Raw genomic sequence first — 24,169 nt, forward strand, 5'->3', positions numbered from 1 at the left:
CTCTTCCACCCCGCGGTCACGCGGTGAGTCATCGCTATCCCACTGCGCGCCTCGTGTTGGCTGTCCACAGGGTATGACTTGCACCGTGATTAGCTGAAAGTCCTCCCACCTAATTAAGTATAGGGGAAAAACCCACCTACCGTGTTTCCCCGGAAATAAGACTGAGTCTCATAATTAATCTTTTTTTTTTTCGAAAAGAAGTATTAAAGCTTATTATCAGGGGATGTCTTATCTACATTTTATTTAAGTACAAACAATCCACATTTATTCCGATACAGTCATGTCTTCTTGTAATTTGTCATGGCGAATTGCGTTATTTACTAACATTGTTTGTACATCAGAATTATATACCTATATCCTGACTTTATAATTCAGTTTGTTCGTTGTGTTTTTCATGACGAACGAAATCCTCCGTCTGGCCGACGATCTGAACGAGGGATTATGTTTGAAGTAGGGCTTATATTACAATCATCCAGTAAAATCATTGTAGGTCTTATTACTGCCTGTGGGTTTAATATATATAATCGAGTTGCAACTGAATTGCCCTTTAGGGATCAATAAAGTATTCTCTTATCTTATCTCTTATCTTATCTTATTACGGATTTGGTCTTATTTTGGGGAGCATACGGTAGTCTATGGGCCTGGGATGCTAAACAGATCTGGTCTGCAGCTGCACGCAGCTGACGTGATGCAGCGAAAGCGATGGCGCTTTGGAGTGTGTTGTTTGTCTTTGCCTCGATTCCACTAAGTAAGTGTCTTTTGAAATTTTGATGCTATATTGTTCACAATTTTATACATAAGTACCCCATACGAGGAAAAGGTGTACAAGCGAAAGTGCGTAGAGAGAAATAGAGTGCCAAATTAAATCTTTCTTGGAATTCCTGCTCCAGGAATGGCGGGTCAGAGTTTATCGACACATGCATGTTGTCTAAGGATGCTGCTGCCTCTCTCCAGTGGCAGCCAGGTATCCTCAGGCTGTAAACAGCGCAGCACCGTTAAGTCTCGGACCCCCCCTTTTCCCGATCTCGAATACTGTACACTCTGTTGGCTCTCGCTCCTGGAGGATAACACGACCCTGCCTCGTGTGGAATTCAGCTAACAAGGATGATGTCATATCTGGCTACCGAGGATGTGACCCCGTTTGTATTCATTTTCTCCGATGTGCACAGCTGCTGTGGTAACAGGTTTGTGGTGCATTGCTTCGCAGGTTCTCTAGCATCCTGGCTTTATGATCTCGACTATTCCTACCAAACTAAAAAATGGTCACGGTGATTTATAAATGGTATTGCGGAGAGAAGGGTTTGAAGGGAGAGCCAAAGTTTGTCCATTGTTTTGTGAGACCGTTTGGTGCTCCCCTGCCTCCTATCGTATAGGACAAAACAACATGATGTTATACAGCGCTGTAGTGTTGTGTGTTGTGCTCAAAGAAGTTGAGGATTTGTGTCATCCATTATGTAAAAGAGACTTTGAGGGAGAATTGACCACGGTCCTGAGTAGATATGTGACCAGCATATGAGTTTTGTCTGAAAGGCCCAAGATTAACCAATGCAAAAAAACATAAATCTCTCTAACACCTGGTTCATTACCGACACACAACTGTGTCCAACTTCTCTCTGTTCAGTCTGCTCAGCTCCACTCCCTTCTCCTCAATAAAATCAAACACAAAACCGCATTTTAATAACTGCTTAATTTGGGGTCTCTTGTCCCAAGTAACTTAGTTGCACCACCACCGCATTGGTTATTACGGATTAGACTTATTTACAAATCTTTCATTGGAAAGCAGTAACAGTGCATGTGAACCAATCATAACAAATTTTTGTCAAATCTATCAAGATATTGTAAACTCTTATGCAGGAAGTTGTCAAATTTGGCTTAAATGTTTGGTGATTTTAAGTGGTGTTTATCTTCGACGATAATGTGAAGATGCTGTGCTGTGTAGTTTATTATTCAAATTTTTAGTCTTTGCTGTACGTAGAGTATATCTAAATGTATTATTATGTAACTCCATAGTGTGACCTTAACTACAAACTTTTGATGTATTATTGATTGCAGCTTGGGAGATAGGTGAGGAGTTGAAATGTCCAGAGGTCTTCACTGACGGTATAAACAATATTGCCTGCAGAATTAACCAGACAGCCATCGGCAATGCTGTTTGCCTTTCAATGCAGAAATCAGTAACATTTGATCTTACAGTGGACTCCAGTACAACCACAGCATGTCTCGCTGCTTACAACAGTCTAGATAACTGCACTGGAAAACAGAATGAAGAGCAATGTTGGTGTGATCATAAGGATGGAAATATCTTTGTCTATAAATTTTCTTTCCACTTCAACCGCACCATCCACAAAGGGGGACAAATGGAATGCAAACTTTGCATTCCACCTCCATCTTCAAATCATCTTGCCACAACAGTCACTGGCAGCTGCAAACATTTCAAAGGTAGTTTCACATGATGGGGATTCAACTTATAAACCAATTATGAATAAATGCATGTTGATGGTACAGAATAATGTGACTGTAGCGGGAGGGCTAGTTTCGCCTAACCCCTCCACCCCACGCGTGGTCGCGCGAGCGGCGCGCAGCGCGAGACGGGCAGCAACTGCGGGTGACGTAGTACCCAAGCTGCCCTGTACAAAATGGGGGCGTAAGGTAGCGCCCGCACCTCTTTCTCTCGGTACGAGAACTGGTCCTGCTGGGTATGGCAGTGAGAACGTTTTGAGTCTGAGTTAGCGAGAAGTACCTCGGTGCCGCAAGGCGCTGTGGTCCGCTGGAAATAGCGGCTCGCATCACTCAGCGTCCCACCCCACAGAGTTAGGTGTTAGGTTTCGAATAGGTAGGTAGGTAGGTTAGAGTATTTTGGTAGTTTCTTTGTTTATTTTGTAAATAAATTTATGTCTTGAATTTTCATGTTCCACTGTAAAGAACATTAACTAAACCAAAGAAACAGTTTCTCTATCTTCACTTTGTCTGAGAAGTACATGTGAGTCATTGCTGCCATGTATACCCATCCTCAGATATAGTTATGTAATGATACTATCCCTAGAAGCTCAATGAGAATGTGTAGCCAGGTGTAAGTGGTTAATTTTGTCTAAGGCACAACATGCTGAAAGGAGAACCCAACTTTCAATCTTCTTTCTTCATTTACTATGGCAACCAGTGATCATGCAGGACAAGAGGACTTTTCATTTATGGACCTGAGTTAACATTGGAACTGAGTTAACACTGGATAAGGACACACCAACTACAAGGCTACATTGCAGATCTTACCTAGTTTACAAGTTTTCAGAAAGTAAATCCTGTAAAGTTTGTAAAACATTGTAAACTTTAAGCAAATATAATTTATTGGCTGCTCCCTTAGAATCAGTGAAGCCCAACTGTCAATGGAACAGAGAATTTTTGCTCATAATTTGCTTCTGAATCATTAACATTGGATTTTTTTATAAGAAATATTGGCACACATTAAAAAGTAAAATGTCTTACAAGCAGAATTTCTTTGGTAAAAAATCATTGCAAAGATTAATATCAGGATGTTTTTAGATAACAGCCAGGTTCTTGAACTGCCTGTTAAAAACATGATTTTGAAAGCACTTTGGGATTTGTTCAGACTAACCATGGTTATTTTTTATATTTAACAGATTTTTTTTAACTAACCATACAGTCATGGTCTGAGCGCCTTTTGTTCAGAGAAGTTACCCGTCAAAGAAGTTTGAGAGACTGAAGAACTGTCCTTGTTTATCTTTTAAGTAAATGGCTGGTTGATGTATCATTTGGTAGCAAGTAAGACAGGGTTAACAGAGAAAGAGATACCATGAAATCTTGTAGTTTATCAACCCATAAGTTCCGTAACACATTGCATTTTTTTCACAATCCACTTATTGAAGCCCCATTAATATCCATGAGTTAGTAATATTCTTGCTGATTTTAGAAAAATTCTACATACTCTGTAGCCTAAAGAATCTGTTTCTTCAAGTTTTCTAGGTAAGAACTTTTTTACAGTAATGAACTTTTCTCTGCATTATTTCTTATGTCTCTTTTGAATTTCTTTTGAATACTAGAATAGCTTACTATGCTGCAAAGAAAAAAATATCCTTTTGAAAAATATTCTTTTAACAAAAGAGAACATTGGTGGCGAGATCATTGGATGTCTTGTTTCAATAAATTTGAAGTAAAGACAACACTGTCAGACCTCATTCTGGACATTCAACTCAAATGCACATACATTTTGTAGTAAAAACGGGCAATTATTATTAATATTAATATTATTATATAATTAACCTAGCTGTTAACATCCCTTAATGATTTCATCTCATAATTCTCAATGGAGATTAATTGTGCTGTGTACATGCTTGGTTGCTCTGTCCAGACCATCAAGTATTCCTTGCATCTGCCTCACCCTTTTTTTGGTCAGTTTCATTGTAAAAATCCGTTTATCATACAGAGATACTTTCGAATCCACTTGTAGACTTTTACGTTATGAATTATTTGAAAATGATTGGGGTTAGGGAAACCTATAGTTTGCTTTTGTGTAGCAATTAAATTGGCAGGACAGGCTTAACCATCTTTTGGGGGCTTTTAACACCATCAACCGCTTATAACCACTAGACCATGGAACCGTGTAAACTTCCTTGACCTTTTACATAGTTTTTATCTATATGTGATGACATATGTTGGCAAGGTATATTTGCAGAAGTGGGTTTACAGTGACAAGCTGGTTGCAGTTACAAACTAAGTTCCTTCCCACAGACCAGACAGAACAAGTGATTAGATGGTTCTAAGCTATTTAAGATTGGCGCCACATTGAATTTGGCATACAATGTAATTCACTTTTGTCTTTTCTACTTTTAAATACTTTTCAGTAATATGAATGCGTATGTACACAGCGAGAAGAATGGAATCTTTGAGGATGGGCTAATATATCTGTGCATGGTTGTGTGTTTGTGAGAGAAAAAAAGAGAGCATGCCCATGAAAGTGTGTGTTTTATAATTTGTTAAATTTTTTTTTTTTTTTCTGTTAGCAAAAGACTTAGGTTCTGCTACTGAGAGACCTGTGAATAGCAGAGCTGGACTAACTGTTGCTGAAATTTTCATTCTTTTTTATGTGGCTGCTGTTTTTGTTCTGTAAGTGATATTGCTGTATCATTATCAGTCATGCTATATAAATTTCTGTAACATTTGAAGCTCTCATAACTGATTTATTCTCAGAACTAAATCATAAAAGAGAGGAGACTTATGCCAAATTTAGTTTTACACAGATTTTTGTGTTAAAGCATTGTTTCAAAACAACGACTTCACTGTCACCCTGTCCTGACCATGAGCCTGCATAATGTGTCTGTGTATTTATTTTGTGTATGAGCAGGTGTCTGTTATTTACAAACATGTTCCATGGTTATTGGTGATTTAGTTTACTTCTGTATATTATTTCTGTAACGCGCTTTGAGCAAAACATTGGAAAAGTGCTATATAAATCGTCCTTATTATTATTAAGCATATTATCTTAAACTAAAATGCAAAATTTGTAAAATGCATACTAACACTTCTAAGGAGCATGCTCTTAGTGCTTAAGAACAAGAACGAAACATAGACAGCATACGAGGGACAGGAAAACAAACAAATAACATATGAACTATAAAAGAAGAAACAACTTTACTAAAAGAAGATTAAGAGCTAAGAGTAACATGAAATTGCAAAAGGAAGGGTGTGAAAAAGGACTAGTATTATGTGAAAGGTTGTTAGGAGTCATGTTTGCAGAAGAGGTGTGTTTTCAGTGCACGTTGAAAGGATTTAGTAGTTGGTAGGTGGCGGATATGGAAAGGGATCGAGAGAGTTCCATTGTTTCGCTACACAATAACGAAAAATCATATGGCCATATGTTGTCATTTTGATGACAGAAAGAGTAAGAACTTTCATTCTTCCTTAAGAGTTTCGTATGACTTTTACATCTTTATTGTCTGTGTTGTCGTAATTTTGTATACAGGTAGTCCTCGACTTACGACGGGGATCCGTTCTTAACGCGGCGTCGTAAACCGAATTTCGAGTAAGTCGGATCATACGTTCATACAGTACTGTACCATAATAACAGCACAGTACTACAAACACTTAGCCTATCCAAACACCTATCCTAACACAGTACCCTACATAATTATCAATAAACTTAAGTACAGTAAAATATTGTGCAGTACACTACGCTTTGTTATCACTGTCGCTGTCATAGGAGCAGATCCTGTCACGTGTTCAAGGATGCGATCTTTATCCTGGATAATCGTAGCGACAGTCGAACGACTAAGTCATAATGACCTGCCAATTTCTGTTGTTGTTTTCCCCTTCTCAGATTGCCTTATGACTTCTGCCGCACGTGGAATGAGGATCACGTACAGTTCGACTTACGACGCTAAACCTCGCAAGTCGGAATGAGCGTCGTTTACAGCGTCGTAACCACGAAACGACGTAACTCGAGACCGTCGTAACCCGAGGACTACCTGTACTTTGAGCCCCTGAGCTGCAGCATACATTGTATGAAAGCACATATAATGCTCTGCTATGCATGTTCATCCCTTTGCTGTTCTCACCATAGTTATTGTAAAAAGAGAACAAATGGAATATCTTAATCTCTTACCAGCCTCATTCTGCTTGCAGTATAAAACTGTCCATGTTATGTTTGTGCCTCAGTGATTTCATTTGACTCAGTCCGTTGTTTGTTATTGTTGTATTTGTTTTTCCTTACATTGTCTTTAGAACCTGATCTATATGTTTTTTTTTATTTTGTTGTTATTTCTCATGCATATTGTTTTTACAGAGGGCCTTGCTGAAGGTGTGGAAACACTGTAGAAGAGCTCAGTGAGTGCTGCCCTCCTCAACACCAAACTGTATGCCGAGATTAACTTTTGTGCTCTTGAGCTGTAAGTCTCGGCGAGCTGTAACAAAGAAAGTGAATAAACCGGAAGTTATGTCGTCTAATGTCTCGTTTTTAACAGTTAACTGGAAAAAATCGTCTGCGAGCAGTCCAGGGTTATTAGTTCATGGGTAGACCTTTAACAAACCAATCGGTGCCCCTGCGACTTGCACAGCTTAACAGCTTGGCGAACACACTCACACACATATGTACATACATGTACATGAACAGACATGTAGAGACAACGTCATTAGCGCCTGGAACTCCCCCTCAACAAACGTACAAAAACAAAAAAAAACAAAAAAAAAACAACACAACCCACAACAAATCAAAACTAAGAGAGAATGACTAGCTAGACAGCAATTCAAAACGTTTCTTATACATATAATTAATGCTGATCCCAATTTTGAGTTTTTAAGTTTGATAGAGTTCTGTCCCTTCGCCTAACAGGCTGAGCTAGGGGATCGGCTGTTCTTGATTTTGTTTATGTCTTGTGGTAAAGCATCAATTTGGATAAAAACGTTGGACCTTCATGTTAACACGTTTTTCTGCTGCATTTTTTCCTCTTCTGGTTTTTAACAGGACTGTATATGTTGTTATCTTGAAGTGCAAACCGTTGGGATCTATAGGCGGGATTCCATGCCGCCATGTTGCACTCACTGCAGCTACGCTGAGCTGCATTTAACAAACTGAAGTGATGATCAGCCTTTTGCAGTTTCATATGATAATATTTCTTAATATTCTCAAGATTACTCATAATCGTCCTAGTATTCTTCTGATGTCCCTCACCTTATTCTCTTGAGTCGTTACCGTTACATCTACAGTTATCTCCCTTTAATGTCAGAACGCAGCGAGTCCCCTCCTTGTTCTTTCTTCTACATCGTTGTTACTATTTTGTGATTTTGTTTGACGTCTTTTTTTTTTTTTTTTTATAAATAACATTTATTTCCCATTAACACATTACATTACATGACAAAATCATACAAACTCATATTCCTTGAATTATAACGAGCATACATAACAATATCACAAACATTAAATAGTGCCAGACATTTTTGCCCCCAACATTTTTGTGCAGGACTCTGATTTAAAGTAATTTCAATATACTATCTAGTATCTAACAATTAAACTAGCTTTCTTTTTAACATATATAAACATTTATTTTATTTTTTTTTTATTATTATTATTCGCACATTATTTTATTTATTTATTTATGAATATATAAACATTTATTCTTCATTTACCTATTAATCATATGGCATATTCTATGTCTAAGCCATTCACTCCATTGCACTATACCATATATAACAATATAAAAGACATATAAGGTAGTGTATATCAACATGTATGAAAGTCTAGTCACTGCTTAAGTTTTGGTCAACAAGTTGCATATAAGGTAGCCAAAGTTGTACAACTTTTTCTTCTTTCATTTCCAGGCGTGCATTAAAAATTTCAATTTTATATCTATATTGCAGTATCTGAATGAATGGTTGCAACTGAGGTGTGGTTTTTTTGAATCTGCAAGAGTATATGTATAATTTAGCAAGTAGTAAGATTAAATCCAGTACATCATCTGTCTTAAAGTTATTACTGCATCCAAATAAAACCAGGTGTTCACATAATATCATCCTTGTCATAATCCCACATTTGTTTGACACATAATTTTGAAAGTTTTGCCAGAAATCTTGAACACATTTACATTTCCAAAAAATATGTTGAATGTTTTCTTTTTCACATCTACAATAGTTACAAAATCATCAATTTCTAGACCCATATTAAATAAAGCTATTTTTGTCCCCAATATTCTATGCAAGACTCTGATTTGGAGCCATTTTAATTTAATATCTTTAATCTTGGCTACTTTCCTGAAGATAATGTGCCAATCTACATTTCTATTTAGTCTTGTATCCCATTTTGAGCAACAGTTAGGCACATGTGTATTAGTTACCATGTTATCATAGTACAGTCTTGCACCTTTCTGTACAGATTGAATTACACTAAGAGTTTTATTTGTATCATAGGCAAGCGGTGATGGATCAGTTGCATTCTCTCTGTCTTGATGCATATATTCCTTTATGGCATCTATGCAACCATTTAGAGAGATAAAATTAATGTTTACATCATATATCCTTTTAACATCTTGACATGATAGAAAATTTCCTCTTTCATCCATCAAGTGTTTAATTAAATATATCCCTTTGTCTACCCAACTTCTATACAGAAATGGTTTATTCCCAATCTTAATTTTATTGTTACAAAAAATAGGCTCTGATATAATCTCTTCAATATGTTTACACACAACACTTTCTCCAAATATCTCATACGCTTTTAAAACATCCGTCCAGAAACTATTTACAGTTACAAAAGAGCCAACTGCTGGGCCAAGTTTGTCTAGGTAATTTAACATTTTATGTGAGGACATAATAATCAGTTTCCAGCTATGACTGGTTTTCTTTATGTTCCGCAACCATGTTAGTTTTAAGGCATTCATATAAGTTCTAACATCAGGTATGTCAATCCCCCCATTATATACTTTCTTAATAGACACTTTTCTGCTAATTTTATCCTTTTTTCCACCCCACACAAACTGAAATATAGATTTTTGAATGTTGTTAACAATATGATCTGGGGGATTTGGCAGCAATAACCACAAGTGTACTAACTTTGACAAGATTAAGGACTTGAGTATTGCTACTCTTCCTAATGGAGTTAACTGTCTTTTCAGCCAAATCTTGTACAATGTTCTAATTTCGGCTAGCTTACTATCATAATTTAACTTTATACATGCTTTTAGATTATTAGTAAACCAAATACCAAGAATTTTGAACTCTCCTGGGTTCCACTGCATCTGTAAATGGGGTAAATACTTAGCTGTTGAATTTGCTTTGCTTCCCAGCCATATTGCACTTGATTTTTCAGTGTTCAGAACTAAACCAGATATTTTTTCGAACAATTTTAATGTATTCATTGATTCTTCAAAAGACTGTCTATCACCCTCTAAAGTCAATTCTGTGTCATCTGCATATTGTACAATTTTAGTTTCGCTATTTTGGATTTGTATACCTTTTATGTATGTATTCTTTCTAATCATAATAGCTAGAATTTCTACACATAAGATGAATATATAAGGCGAAATTGGGTCCCCCTGACGGCATCCTCTTCTAACATAGAACCATTCAGACAATGTGCCATTAACTGACACACTAGACTTGATATTTGTGTAGAAAGTGCTTATCCACTTACAAAACTGTGAACTAAAACCAAAAAAATTCAAAACTTTCAGCATGAAGCTCCAGCTGATACTATCGAACGCTTTTTCAAAATCAAGACATACCAACAAACCAGGTTCTTTATTTTTATCCAAATGTTCAATCAAATCGTATATCAGCCTAACATTATCCCCTAAGTATCTCCCACGGACAAAACCAGATTGGTCTTCATGAATTAGGGATGATAAAACTTTTTTCATTCTGTTTGCAATGCATGTTGAGCCAATCTTATATACCACATTTAGTAAAGTAATTGGTCTCCAGTTTTTAATTTGGTCTCTAGGTTTATCTACTTTGGGAATGCATATGATTACTCCTTCTTTTTGTGTAGAGGATAATTCACCCTTACTAAAACCTTCATTTAGAGATCTAACAATGAAAGGTCCAAGTTGTTTCCAAAAGACCTTAAAAAATTCCACAGTGAATCCATCACTCCCTGGGCTTTTCCCATTACCCATATTTTTAACTGCCTGGCTCGCTTCTTCTAAAGTGATATTCCCATCCAACAAATTGAGTTCAAGTTGTGTAAGTTTTGGTATATCTTCTTGGATATTAGTAAAGCTAAAGTCCTGAACAGCTCTCTCTGCGTACAGGTTGGAAAAGAATTCTCGCACTTCTGCTCTTATTTCTTCAGTTTTTCTAATACTTTCCCCATTTTGCTTCTGTAATTTCCGAATTTGCTTACTTACATAATTACGTTTTTCCAGTGAACAGAAATAATTACTTACTTTCTCTCCATCTGCTATCCACTTTGCCCTGGAGCGAATCAGTACACCCTCCATTCTTTTTTCTCTTAAACTAATGAGTTCACTTTTATTCTTTTCAAGTTCAAGGGCTTCTTCTTCTTTTAACTTATCTTTAATTTTAACCGTGTAATTTCTTTTTCTAATATTTTTTCTTTATCATTATTTCTTTTCTTTTTCTTGCTAGAGTAGTCATTGTTTTCATTCTAATTTTCATTAGCATAGTATCTAGAAATGTTTGATCAGACACTACAAACTGTATTTCCATTGGGTGAATATTTGCTAAATTCTCCCTGTCATATGGGAACACTGAGTACTCTTCTGTCACTTCTTTAATGACAGTGTTTATTTGGGTTAGATAGTCTTTGTCCTTCAGATGTGAAGAGTTTAGCTTCCATAGATTAAATCTCCTTTCCTCTTGTTCTGTAGCTAATGACAAAGTAATCAGTGAATGGTCCGTACGGTAGCCCGGAGTAATATTTGCATCCATGACCAAATTTGAGAGCGAATCTGACATAAGGAAAAAATCTAATCTACTCTGTTGGAATGGTCTTTTCCTACGCCAAGTATATCTTAGTGCTTCTGGGTTTAGTTCACGCCATATGTCTACTAGATCCATGTTTGTCATCATCTTATCAACTTGTTCTTGCCCTTTAATATTATTTTTATGTTTGTAATTATGACAGTCAAGTTGAAAGTTCAAAACAATGTTCCAATCTCCTCCAATAACAATATTTTCTACTCCTATCTGTTTAACATATTCTTCTAACTGAGAGTAGAATTTTGGGTCGTCTTTATTTGGCCCATAAACACTACCAATTAAAAACTCTTTCTCTAATGTTTTTATCACTGCCATCACATAATTTCCTCCATTATCTTTATAGACTTTTTTAATTGAAAATTCAAAGTTATTATTAAATAGAATTGCTACCCCCCTGGAGGAAGAAGTAAATGATGCGAATATGCAGGAGTGACCCCATTCTGCGACAATCATTTTTTCCTGTTTATGTTCGAAATGTGTGTCCTGTAACAGTAGATTGAATAAGACTTATTCCGTAAATAATGAAACACATCTCTCCTTTTTCGCATGTCCCCTAGTCCCTGACAATTCATTGATGCAAAAGTGAGTTGTAAGTCTGTACTCATATTGGAGTGAATAGAAAGGTACAGTTAGCAGCAGCTAAAACTAATAGGTACTTAAACCAATATAAGCTCCCTTTTTGTACTTTTTGTTCTGCCTCTACTAACTGTTTCTGCAAACCTGCTCTAAAATTCATATTATGATTAGAAGGTGTAAATAATACAGTATACAGCAGTGGCTAAATATATTTACCAAAAGTGACAGCATATAATGCAACAAGGATGAAATATGAATATTAGTGAGTAAACTTATAATAAAAAAGCATACCCATAAAGACATATGTGGGGCAAGCCCAGGCACGACAAAAAACCAGCTTGACAAGAACTCAGACAAAAAGCATAAAAAACATAGCAAAAAATATGAACAAAAAATAAACAAACAAGCACAATAAACAGACAGTTCCTTATTATTGGGTTGGCATATCTTATCATAGTCACCGTTAATTGCCATAGGCGGTGATCATGTTTGCTGGCACTGGTGGTGGAAATTTCTAAATATTGGAAGAATCTAATACAAATAGCTTCAGGTTCTGATAACTTTGAACATGCGTTTTTACAAATCATGTCTACAACATTGGTTGGACAAATTTTAACAATTAATCGTTATATGTGTCTGGGTGTGTGCATACCTTCCCCAGTAGAATATTTCACAAGGAATAGCCACATTTTAACCATATATCATTGGAAGCAAGGAAAGGGAATCAGAGGAAATCTGAAGGCGTGTCTCAAATAAGGGTGTGCACATTAATGTTGATGCACTTACCAGTAAGCTGGTGTTGAGAAATAGAATTGTTTTTGCACAAGTAATATCCTTTATATACACACTTTCTCATCTGCACACCTCAGTCACTTCATTCACGGTTTGTTGATCTGGTTGGGGCGAACCGGCTTCCGCGGCTGATGTAGGTGTAGTTGGGGTAGAATGGCTGGATCTTGAGAGCTGAGAGGGAGGTGTTGACAGTCCCCGCTGAGCTTTTTCTTTATGGGTCGGCTGCTGATGAATTTGCGGCCGGTGAACATGCTGTCTCTGAAGGGTATCCTGAGGAAAGCGTTGCGGGTTGCCCTCGCTCCTCCTTTGGTGTTGACTTCTTTGTTCGTTGTGTAACTCAGTTAGCTTCCTGTCTATGGGACTCGTGTCTCCACTTTTTATTTCTACCACACTGGAATCTCGAAGTTTTGCAAACAGCCTACCTCCTGCTGCCGACCATGCATCTACCACTCCTTCTTGTTGTTTGAGACGATTAAGTCTTTGGATGTTTAAATGTGTTAGGTCCTCTGATATTACGATTCCTGATCCCTTCAATCTGCAGCGCGCTTTGATGACTTGTTCCTTGTCTTTCCTGGACACAAATTTTACTATCACCGGTCTCGGTTTGCCATGCTGGAGTCTCCCCACTCTATGCAGCGCTGAGATCTTGTGAGTGTTGATGTCTGGCAGACCAAGAGTAATGTTGACAACTTTAAGGAATTTTTGCTCACAATCCCAACTTGTTTCCTCCCTTCCATTATCCGGGAGGCCATGTATCCTCACAGAGTCTCTTCGCGAGTATTGTTCTAGATTGTTTATTTCTTCTTGCTGCTCTTTTGTCAGTGAGGTTAGCCCAGTGATTTCTTCTTTCATCTCTAACATTTGCATTTGAAGATCTTCTATTATTTTTTTTAAATCATCATTTTCTTTCCTTAGATCGAAGATAGTACTCGACAGGAACTCAATTTTGTTGTCTATATGTTCTTTCAGTGAGCGATGTCCGTCCTCCACTTGCTTACACAAAACTTCTGTAACTCTTTGTAACTTCCCCAGTCGGTCTGCTATTTCACTGTTTGTAATGTTGGCAGCGGGGAAAACTTGGGTCAGGAGGGTTTGTCGGTCACTCGACTGAGATCGACATGTTTGACTGACACTGTTTTGCCCTCTCTCGTTGTCTTCTCTCTCTTCCTTCGAATTCTCCAGTTTTCTGAGCAGACGTGTTCACAATACTTTCGTTAGGGCTGGTTACCTGTTTTCTTTTTTTATCATCGTTTATCTTTTTTGGACCCATTAGTCTTTCGTACAAACAAATAATTTTAAAACCACAGGAGTAAGAAACCCCACAGGGTAACCCCACACTGCTCTGCAGCGCTCTACTGAGGTGATCACAATTCGCCGCCAATTTCACTGTCTTCACCCAGCTTCTACTTTTTTTTTTACAATAATTTCACTGAAACAATATTATCCATGGGATTTTCTTAGACACAATCTACAGACTTGTATCCCAGATGTGCTGATCCACCAACACAGGCCATAAGAAGATTTTGTTTAGGTAAATAAATGCATTCTTTTACACCGAGGTACAGACGCGTCCTACCTCGACCATGATCATCGCTCACCCCCCTTGTTTGACGTCTTTAATTGTTACTAATTTGCACTGTGGAGTGCTGACACCTGTACATCACCCAGACACACAAAAGGAAACAATTGTAAAATCTTGAATCTGTGCAAAGGCCATTAAGAACCTCGCGACTAACTTCCCTTTGACAACCAGTAGTAGACAGCCACAGAACCGTCTTGGCACAACACTCTCACTACTGGCGGAGATCCTCTCGTCCCTCACTGTTATCCCAGGCCACCAATGAGGGTGACGAAGACGAAGGTGAGGAGCACTGCCTGCCTGCACTGCTGCTTCCCCCGGTGTCCACAGGCATCGAGCAACAGCTGTAGTGGCGGTCGTAGGCGACGGATGTCCGGCACCGACTACAGACGACCAAGAATCCAAGGGGGACACAGGTGCTGTATTATGCCGGCCACTACCTCCAGCGGTTGCTTCAGGCAAAGAATGGCAGTTACCGGTATTCCATCGCCGCGCACCCTTCTTATCGTCTGCGATGACAGCGACCCTCACACTTCAAAGGTCACAGACTTCAAGTGCCATTAAGAGTTGCGCTCTTGTGCAACTGTCCCCATCCCCTTTCTCAGACTTACCGCTTGCAGCTGCTACTGCGCTCAGGGAGCAATGAGAAAAAGCTTGACTAAACATTAAAACTAACTATATACCCACCTAGTCACGTGACCCTCGAAACCAAATCTACCCGGTCCTGACGCTATCACTATTCAAATCAAATCAAATAAAACTTTATTGTCTGTCGAAGAAACCCAAGACAGAAAATTTTCTTTTGCTCACAAACACATAGAATATGACGGGCAGGCATACATACTCATACAGACATTTACCACACACGCGCACCTACACATTCTCACACACAAATAGGTAACTTCGCAGGATGCTAGTAGACCTACGAGTCCTTGTGTCTTTTATTTAGGATGGTGATGGCTGCTGGCACGAAGGACCTTTGGTAGGCCGTTTTTTGTACACGTGGCACTTTATATCGCCACTATTATACTATTATTATACTAAGAAAACTGCTGCCTACCGCGCTAGACCCCTAAACAGCTATGTCCTACCTCCCATCCTCGGGCCTTGATCATCTTCATCAATCAAGGCGACCTATCAAGTCGTAAGAAAGGAAAAGAAAGGCTTTCTTTTGTCCTCCCCACACACTTCCACTGACCGCTGCCCACCTATGGCTATCTACCCGACCTCAGCCCTGTTGTTCATGGCCTCGAACCAGGCTGGTTCATTATAACAACATAAAACTTGTTTTTTAAAAGTAGACAATCAAATTTAAGATTCCGCTTAGAAACTGGTATGGGCTAGGATGATAATTATAATTTCACAGACTGTTTGCCTTTATCAATGAGTGACCATACATTATTATGAAATAATTATATTATGGCATTCGATTCTAGAACTCACAGTTATTAACAAGTATACTCAATTTTATTACAGCATCCTATGAAAGCTGACCAGAATTAAAAATGTACACACAGTTTGTTCAGTGGTGAGGACCTGAAATTTAATGTGATGTATTAAAAGACTGCATATTTGAAATATAGAATATACCAGCTAAAGTGTTTATGTCAATATCTATGACTTACCTATGAAATTTAAATGACACATCATATGACTATTATACCTTGTAGATGAACTTAGTTGACAGAGCAAGGTATGTTCACTTGATTCTTACATGAACTTTTGAAGATTCCTGAAAGCTGTTAATTCTTCCACTTTTGCACATCTGCAAAGTAGGTCAATTCTCACAGTAGCCTCAAAATGATCATCAGCACAACTGGTCACACAATATTTTCAGATAATGTCCTTATATCCCTCAGGTACTAAATTCTAAGAAAATATGAAAACTAAATTAGAAATATTCATGAATATTATTGGCAGAAAGTCATAAAGGTAATTCTAACAATAGCACAAACATGTATGAAATAGCAAGAACAAGCTTCTCGTTTTCTAGACATGTACTACAATAGGTTTTATTTCTCTGTAATACTGCAATAATTATGTGTACACTGTAGTTATATAAATTATAGATATACTCACAAAAGCACTCTCAAAGACTATCACAAAACTGATCTCCGTGCAAAAATATAAAAGAATGGCATGTCTCAAGCTCTGATTAGAAATTTAGAAATAAAATCCACATATCTTTAGTTTTAACAATGTTTCAGCGTCCTGCTCACAGGGCACATTTCCGTTAGCATTTCGAGTTTACATGGTCATATTTATAATAATAGTCTACGGTCTTCAGCCACAGCGTAGGTTCCCTGCTAACAGTTGCACTGACCTTTACTGGCTGCTTTTTTCAACCTTTTACTTGTAAAAGCCGCCCACCTTCCACGAAAAAAACCACCACCCCCCTCCTTAGCTAGCTGGGGGACTTGGAAGGCAAAAACACATCTCATAATTTCATTATTTTCAACGTGGGTGCTAATCTTCTACCAAATTTATGAATATAAGTGAACTCTTGATCTCACTATAATTTAATATTACAATGCAAGCTAATTTCACTAATACTGACAGGGCTTCTGCTAAGGCTAAATACTTTGGGGTCCCAAGGACCCCTTCTTCAGATTTTTAAGGGGTCCCTGTTCTTCGCCCCACTTTGGAGGGGACCCCATTGATGAAAATTGAAGGGGTCCTCCGAACTTTTAATGCATACTGTACGCAATTTTTTGCGTAAGGAGAAGCCCTGACTGATATGAGATATGAGAAACTAAAATAAAAAAAAAAACCGACCTCCTTCACGCCCCCTTATCAGCACGCCTCGCAAGTATGTTTCGTGCACTGTCATTGGCTGAAATTCCTCCCACCTTATTGATTGTGGGGGAAAAACCCCGCCTACCGTGTTTCCCCGGAAATAAGGCTGAGTCTCATATTCACTTATTTTTCGAAAAGAAGTATTAAAGCTTATTATCAGGGGATGTCTTATCTACATTTTATTTAAGTACAAAATAATCTACATTTATTCTGATACAATCATGTATTCTTCTGGAAATTCGTCATGGCGCATTGCGTTATTTACTTATATTGTTTGTACATCAGAATTATATACCTATATCATTACTTTATAATTCAATTTGTTCGTTGTGTGTTTCAATGACGAGCGAAATCCTCCGTCTGGCCGACGATCTGAACGAGGGATTATGTTTGAAGTAGGGCTTATATTACAATCATCCAGTAAAATCATTGTAAGTGTCATTATGGAGTGGGTCTTATTTTGGGGAACATACGGTAGTCTATGGGCCTGGGATGCTAAACAGGTTGTGGTGTGCAGCTGCATGCAGCAGACGTGCTGCAGCAAAAGCGATGGCGCTATGGAGTGTGTTGTTTGTCTTTGCCTCGATTCCACTAAGTAAGTGGCTTTTGAAATTTTGATGCTATATTGTTCACAATTTTATACATAAGTACCCGCACACGTGGAAAAGGTGTACCAGCGAAAGTGCGTCGAGAGAAACAGAGGGTGTGTGAAACTTTGACTTTATCTAGTGTAGGCCATAGCCCTTAACTGAAGAGGGTGAATATAAAAACATAGAAAACATGAAAAAAAATAATCTGTACATAGATACGAAAAATAAATGCATCGATATTGTGATGTAATCAAGCTGGTAATTCATGTTTAAACTTTTGGAAATATACAGCTTTTGGGAGTGAGAGAACGAGAGAGAGAAAGAAAGAGATGTGCATTTTTGTGTCGAGTCTGCCCTGCCCAAATTAATCTTTCTTGGAATTCCCGCTCCAGGAATAGCGGGTCAGAGTTTATCGACACATGCATCGAGTGTGACTCATCCTGTTGTCGAAGGATGCTGCTGCCTCTCTCCAGTGGCAGCCAGGTATTCTCAGGCTGTAAACAGCTCAGCACCGTTAAGTCTCGTCCCCCCGTTTCTCGATCTCGAACCCACTCTGTCGGCTCTCGCTCATGGATGATAACACGACCCTGCCTCGTGGGGAAGCAGTTAACAAGGATGATGCCATGTATGGCTACCTAGTATGTGAACCTGTTTGTATTCATTTTCTCCGATGTGCATGGCTGCTGTGGTAACAAGTTTGTGGTGCATTGTTTCGCAGGTTCTCTAGCATCCTGGCTTTATGATAGCGACTATTCCTACCAAACTAAAAAATGGTCACGGTGATTTATAAATGTAATGGCGGAGAGAAGGGTTTGAAGAGACAGCCAAAGTTTGTCCACTGTGTTGTGAGACCGTTTGGTGCTACCCGGCCTCCTATCGTATAGGACAAAACAACATGATGTTATACAGCGCTGTAGTGTTGTGTGTTGTGCTGAAGGAAGTTGAGGATTTGTGTCATCCATTATGTAAAAGAGACTTTGAGGGAGAATTGACCACAGCCCTGAATAGATATGTGACCAGGGTATGAGTTTTGTCTGAAAGGCCCAAGATTAACCAATGCAAAAAAACATAAGTATCTTTAACACCTGGTTTATTTATTTATTTTTTTTTAGGCCCTTCGCCCCTCCTGGGGCATAGGCCATCGACCACAGTCTTAACTGTTGTCGATGTTTTGGTAGCAAGGATTTGTTTTACGGAGTGGGGGTGCTGGCCCCACGCCCAACCCTTCTCCTTTTTTAGCCGGGCTTGGGACCGTCCTTGGCGGAGGGCGGCCAGCCCTGTAAACAGATGTCAATTGCAGAGAAAGAACAGCATGCCCGAGACGAGAAATGAACTCAGGGCAGCCAACCTTCACTGTATTGGTGACAGGCGCTAACAGCGCTAACCGTTGCGCCACCGGACCGCTCACCTGGTTTATTACCGGCACACAACTGCGTACAACTTCTCTCTGTTCAGTCTGCTCAGCTCCACTCAATAAAATCAAACACAAAACCACTTTTCAATAACTGCTTAATTTGGGATCTCTTGTCCCAAGTAACTTAGTTGCACCACCACCTCATTGGTTATTACGGATTAGACTTATTTACAAATCTTTCATTGGAAAGCAGTAACAGTGCATGTGAACCAATAATGACAAATTTTTGTCAAATCTATCAAGATATTGTAAACTCTTATGCAGGAAGTTGTCAAATGTGGCTTAAATGTTTGGTGATTTTAAGTGGTGCTTATCTTCGACGATAATGTGAGGATGCTGTGCTGTGTAGTTTATTATTAAAATTTTTAGTCTTTGCTGTACGTAGAGTATATCTAAATGTATATTATGTAAGCCCATAGCGTGACCTTTAGAAACCTTTCATGTATTATTGATTGCAGCTTGGGAGATAGGTGAGGAGTTGAATTGTCCAGATGTCTTTACTGACGGTATAAACATCCTTACCTGCAGAATCAACAAGACAGTCATCGACAATGGTGGTTGCCTTTCAATGCAGAAGTCAGTAACATTTGATCTTACGAAAGACTCCACTATAAGCACAGCATGTCTCGCTGCTTACAACAGTCTAGATAACTGCACTGGAAAACAGAATGAAGAGCAATGTTGGTGTGATCATAAGGATGGAAATATCCTTGTCTATAAATTTTCTTTCCACTTCAACCGCACCATACACAAAGGAGGACAAATGGAATGCAAACTTTGCATTCCATCTTCAAATCATCTTGCCACAACAGCCACTGGCAGCTGCAAAAATTTCAAAGGTAGTTTCACATGATGGTGATTCAACTTATAAACCAATTATGAATAAATGCATGAGGATGGTACAGAATAATGTGACCATAGTTCTGAATTCTCTGAAGTTTAGGTAAGCCAACAAGAACTGCATTGTAGTAATCAGTTTGGCAGAGAATGAGCAACATTGTGAGTTTGTTAACCACATTTCAAGACAGAATTCTACCAAGTTTTCCCATTTCTTCTGACTTGCTAATGATATTGATTGACAGCTATGTAGTAAATAGTGTAAATGATATTAAAGTTATTTCAACAGGCCATAAAATGGTAGAAGTTATTTCATACGAATAATGGAAACATTACTTTTGCTACTGAAATATTCTGTATCTTAATTATTTTTTTGAGACAAGATAGTGGGTTTTTATGGTCCACTGTAAAGAACATTAACATATAGTTATGTAATTATACTATCTCTAGAAGCTCAATGAGAATGTGTAGCCAGGTGTAAGTGGTTAACTGTGTCTAAGGCACAACATGCATAAAGGGGAACCCAGCCCTCAATCTTCTTTCCTCATTTACTATGGCAACCAGTGATCAAGCAGGACAAGAGAACTTTTCATTTATGGACCTGAGTTAGCGTTGGAACTGGGTTAACATTGGATAAGGACACATTTGTTGAAGTGGGTTTACAGTGACAAACTGTGTGCAGTTACAAACTAAGTTCTTTCCCACAGACCAGACAGAACAAGTGATTAGATTAGCTATTTAAAATTGGCGCCACATTGAATATGGCATACAATGTAATTCACTTTTGTCTTTTCTATTTTTAAATATTTTTCAGTAATATGAATGAGTATGTACACAGTGAGAAGAATGGAATCTTTGAGGATGGGCTAATATATCTGTGCATGGTTGTGTGTTTGTGAGAGAAAAGAGAGAGCATGCCCATGAAAGTGTGGTTGTTATAATTTGTTAAATCCTTTTTCTTTTTTTTCTGTTAGCAACTGAGAGACCTGTGAATAGTAGAGCTGGACTAACTGTTGCTGAAATTTTCATTCTTTTTCATGTGGCTGCTGTTTTTGTGCTGTAAGTGATATTTCAGTCATGCTATATAAATTTCTATAACATTTGAAGCTCTCATAACTGATTTATCCTCAGAACTAAATCATAAAAGAGAGGAGACTTATGCCAAATTTCGTTTTATACAGATTTTTGCGTTAACGCATTGTATCAAAACAACGACTTCACTGTCACCCTGTCCTGACCATGAGCCTGCATGTGTCTCTGTATTTATTTTGTGTATGAGCAGGTGTCTGTTATTTACAAATGTGTTGCATGGTTGTTGGTGATTCAGTTTACTTCTGTATATCATTTCTATAAAGCGCTTTGAGCAAAACATTGGAAAAGTGCTATATAAATCTTCCTTATTATTATTAAGCATATTATCTCAAACTAAAATGCAAAATTTGTAAAACGCATACTAACACTTCTAAGGAGCATGCTCTTAGTGCTTAAGAACAAGAACAAAACATGGACAGCACACGAGGGACAGGAAATCAAACAAATAGCATATGAACTATAAAAGAAGAAGCAACTTTACTAAAAGAAGATTCAAATTAAATACAGAAAACACAAAGAGAACCAAATAACAACAAGAGCTGAGAGTAACATGATTTTGCAAAAGGAAGATGTGACAAAGGACTAGTATTATGGGAAAGTTTGTCAGGAGTGATGTTCACGGAAGAGGTGTGCTTTCAGTGCACGTTTAAAGGATTCAATAGCGTGTAGGTGGCGGATATGGAAAGGGAGAAAGTTCCATTGTTTTGCTACACAATAAGTAAAATCTTCTGTGGCCATATGTTGTTGTTTTGGTGACAGAAAGAGTAAGAACTTTCATAATTCCATAAGATTTTTGTATGTCTTTTACATCTTAATCATTTCTCTTGTCGTAATTTTGCTTACTTTGAGCGCCTGGGCTGCAGCATACATTGTATAAAACTACATAATACTCTGCTGTGCAAGTTCATCCCTTTGCTTTTCTTATCTTAGTTGTTATAAAAAGAGGAGAACAAATGGAATAGTTTAATTAATCTCTTACCAGCTTCATTCTGTTTGCCTTATAAAACTGTCCATGTCATGTTTCTGTCTCACTCATTTGTCTCTAATCCGTTGTTTGCTATTGTTATATCTGTTTTTCCTTGCATTATCTTTAGAACCTGTTCTAGATGTTTTTATTTTGTTGTTATTTCCAATGCCTATTGTCTTTGCAGAGGGCCTTGCTGAAGGTGTGGAAACACTGTACAAGAGCTCAGTGAGTGCTGTACTCCTCAACTACCAGGTGCATATGGTTGACCATGGACGTGTATGGATGGACTGATGTCTGTATGCCGAGACTCACTCTTGGCCTCTTTCTAAGTAATTGGCCGCTGTTAGTCTCGTCGAGCCGTAACAAAGAATGTGAATAAACTGGAAGTAATGTCTTTTAATGTCTCGTTTTAACAGTTAACTGGAAAAAAATCGTCTGCCAGCAGTCCAGGGATATTAGTTCGTGGGTAGACCTTTAACAAACCGATGGGTGCCCACTACGACTTGCACAGCTTAACAGCTTGGAGAACACACTCACACACATATGTACATACATGTACATGAACAGACATAGAAACACGGTCATTAGCGCCTGGAACTCCCTATCAACAAACATACAAAAACAAAAAAACATATCAAAACTAAGAGAGAATGAATAGCTAGACAACAATTCAAAACTTTTCTTATACATATAATTAATGCTGATCCCAAAAGAGAAAGAGAGAAATAACTATATCAATAACTATATATTTTATTATCTCTTAACATTATGTAGATGTATATATTATTGCTAGTATAGTATTGCTTGAATAGCCCCTGTGTGATGGGCTGGAGGTATGACGTCATAAATTATGACGTCAAAATAAGGGTGACGACAAAAAGGTGACGACAAACGGAGGACGTTAGGAAAAAGGAAGAGCGCAGACGACAGCGGATCGGGGAAGGAGATCGACGTGTGGCGCAGCCGTGGCCATTGTTCTAGCCGCACATTAAAGTGGTTGCACTTGTTGACAAGACCTGCTTTTATATTGAATCATGGACGGTTGTCGTCGTTAGCAAAAACCCCACCACTTGGTCACACATGAGAATCAATAAAGTTTATTGAATTGTATGCAGATGGTAGAATATTCTGTGGTTGCACAGTATTTCTATCTCTCTCTCTCCACACTAAGACTTTTAAGCGAAACAAATATACCATGACATCCGACAATAAATCGTCCCTTTTTTTGTTTCTTCTTAACAAGTAGTCAAGATAAAGCTCAGCATTGTATTAACTTTTATAAAGACGTCAAATCATGCAAATATATAACTAGACTGTATGACATAATTTACACACACACACACATGAATAATAACCTGAATTTTACTTAAGAGCCTTTTACATTTGCCTCCCTTATAGGGGAATGTTTATTGAACTTTTGTATCTTTCTTCGGCTACTTTTATCTGTCTCTGGCAACACTTCCGATTATATCGGTTATATCCAGACTACATCTCTGGCGATGCCTATGTCTATCTCCTTGTAATAATTTCATGTCTAACGACAGTTACTAAATTCTAATCTACTTGAAACATTACACTAGTTTGCACTTAAGTAATTACTGCATTTATGTAAGTACTCTTTATTTACCAAGCATTCATTCTACTGCCCAGCTGACAAAACTTTTCTGAGAATTTGTTAGTTTGCCATTCCACTTTTCTCTGTAGCGGTTTATCAGCTCCTTATGCACCTATAGTGCTTATAATAATTATGATGCACGAGAATTTGAAAAGATGCAAAGGAAAAGACAGACCAATGAAAGATATATTAATACTAGCAAACAAGAAAATGATTATAAAACAGAAAAAAGCTACTGATACTGCCAGCAGCTTCCACACTAATTACTTTTGTATCGGTAGTGTCGTCATCCAGTGCTTTTGTCAAAGCCTAGTTTCTGTAAAAATGATATTTATGTCTATTAGTGAAATTACACATTTTCTCTAGTCTGCCTAACATGATGAAACTTATCACATCTTAAACAAATTCGGACAACACATAAGATCATTCACATTTCTTTTCTTTGACTAAACATCACACTAAAAGCATC

The 24,169-nt window shown here is 38.0% G+C and overlaps 1 protein-coding gene across 5 annotated transcripts; it reads left to right on the forward strand.

Annotated features, from left to right (window-relative positions):
• Positions 1-405: 405 nt before the first annotated feature.
• Positions 406-22,713, forward strand: LOC112568623. 5 transcript variants are annotated; one of them, XM_025246013.1, is made up of 4 exons: positions 406-748; positions 19,648-20,028; positions 21,001-21,085; positions 22,270-22,713. In XM_025246013.1, the coding sequence occupies exons 1-4, from the start codon at positions 703-705 to the stop codon at positions 22,280-22,282; spliced, it is 525 nt and encodes a 174-aa protein (XP_025101798.1). In that variant the 5' UTR covers positions 406-702; the 3' UTR covers positions 22,283-22,713. The 5 variants fall into 5 exon arrangements, with proteins under 5 accessions (XP_025101798.1, XP_025101794.1, XP_025101799.1 ...); XM_025246009.1 differs by lacking the exons at positions 19,648-20,028; positions 21,001-21,085; positions 22,270-22,713 and adding exons at positions 2,053-2,439; positions 5,016-5,118; positions 6,794-7,140 and having other exon boundaries at positions 438-748; XM_025246014.1 differs by lacking the exon at positions 406-748 and adding an exon at positions 762-1,184.
• The last annotated feature ends 1,456 nt before the right edge of the window (positions 22,714-24,169 follow it).

Source organism: Pomacea canaliculata, linkage group LG7 (genome assembly GCF_003073045.1).
Source record: "Pomacea canaliculata isolate SZHN2017 linkage group LG7, ASM307304v1, whole genome shotgun sequence".
Classification (NCBI taxonomy): Eukaryota; Metazoa; Mollusca; class Gastropoda; order Architaenioglossa; family Ampullariidae; genus Pomacea; species Pomacea canaliculata.

Excerpts from the sequence above, each read along its gene's own strand:
- LOC112568623 (XM_025246009.1), top strand. The coding sequence starts at position 703 with ATGGCGCTTTGGAGTGTGTTGTTTGTCTTTGCCTCGATTCCACTAA. Across the intron at positions 749-2,052 it reads CTTTGCCTCGATTCCACTAA|CTTGGGAGATAGGTGAGGAG; the intron begins GTAAGTGTCTTT and ends TATTGATTGCAG. Across the intron at positions 2,440-5,015 it reads CAGCTGCAAACATTTCAAAG|CAAAAGACTTAGGTTCTGCT; the intron begins GTAGTTTCACAT and ends TTTTTCTGTTAG.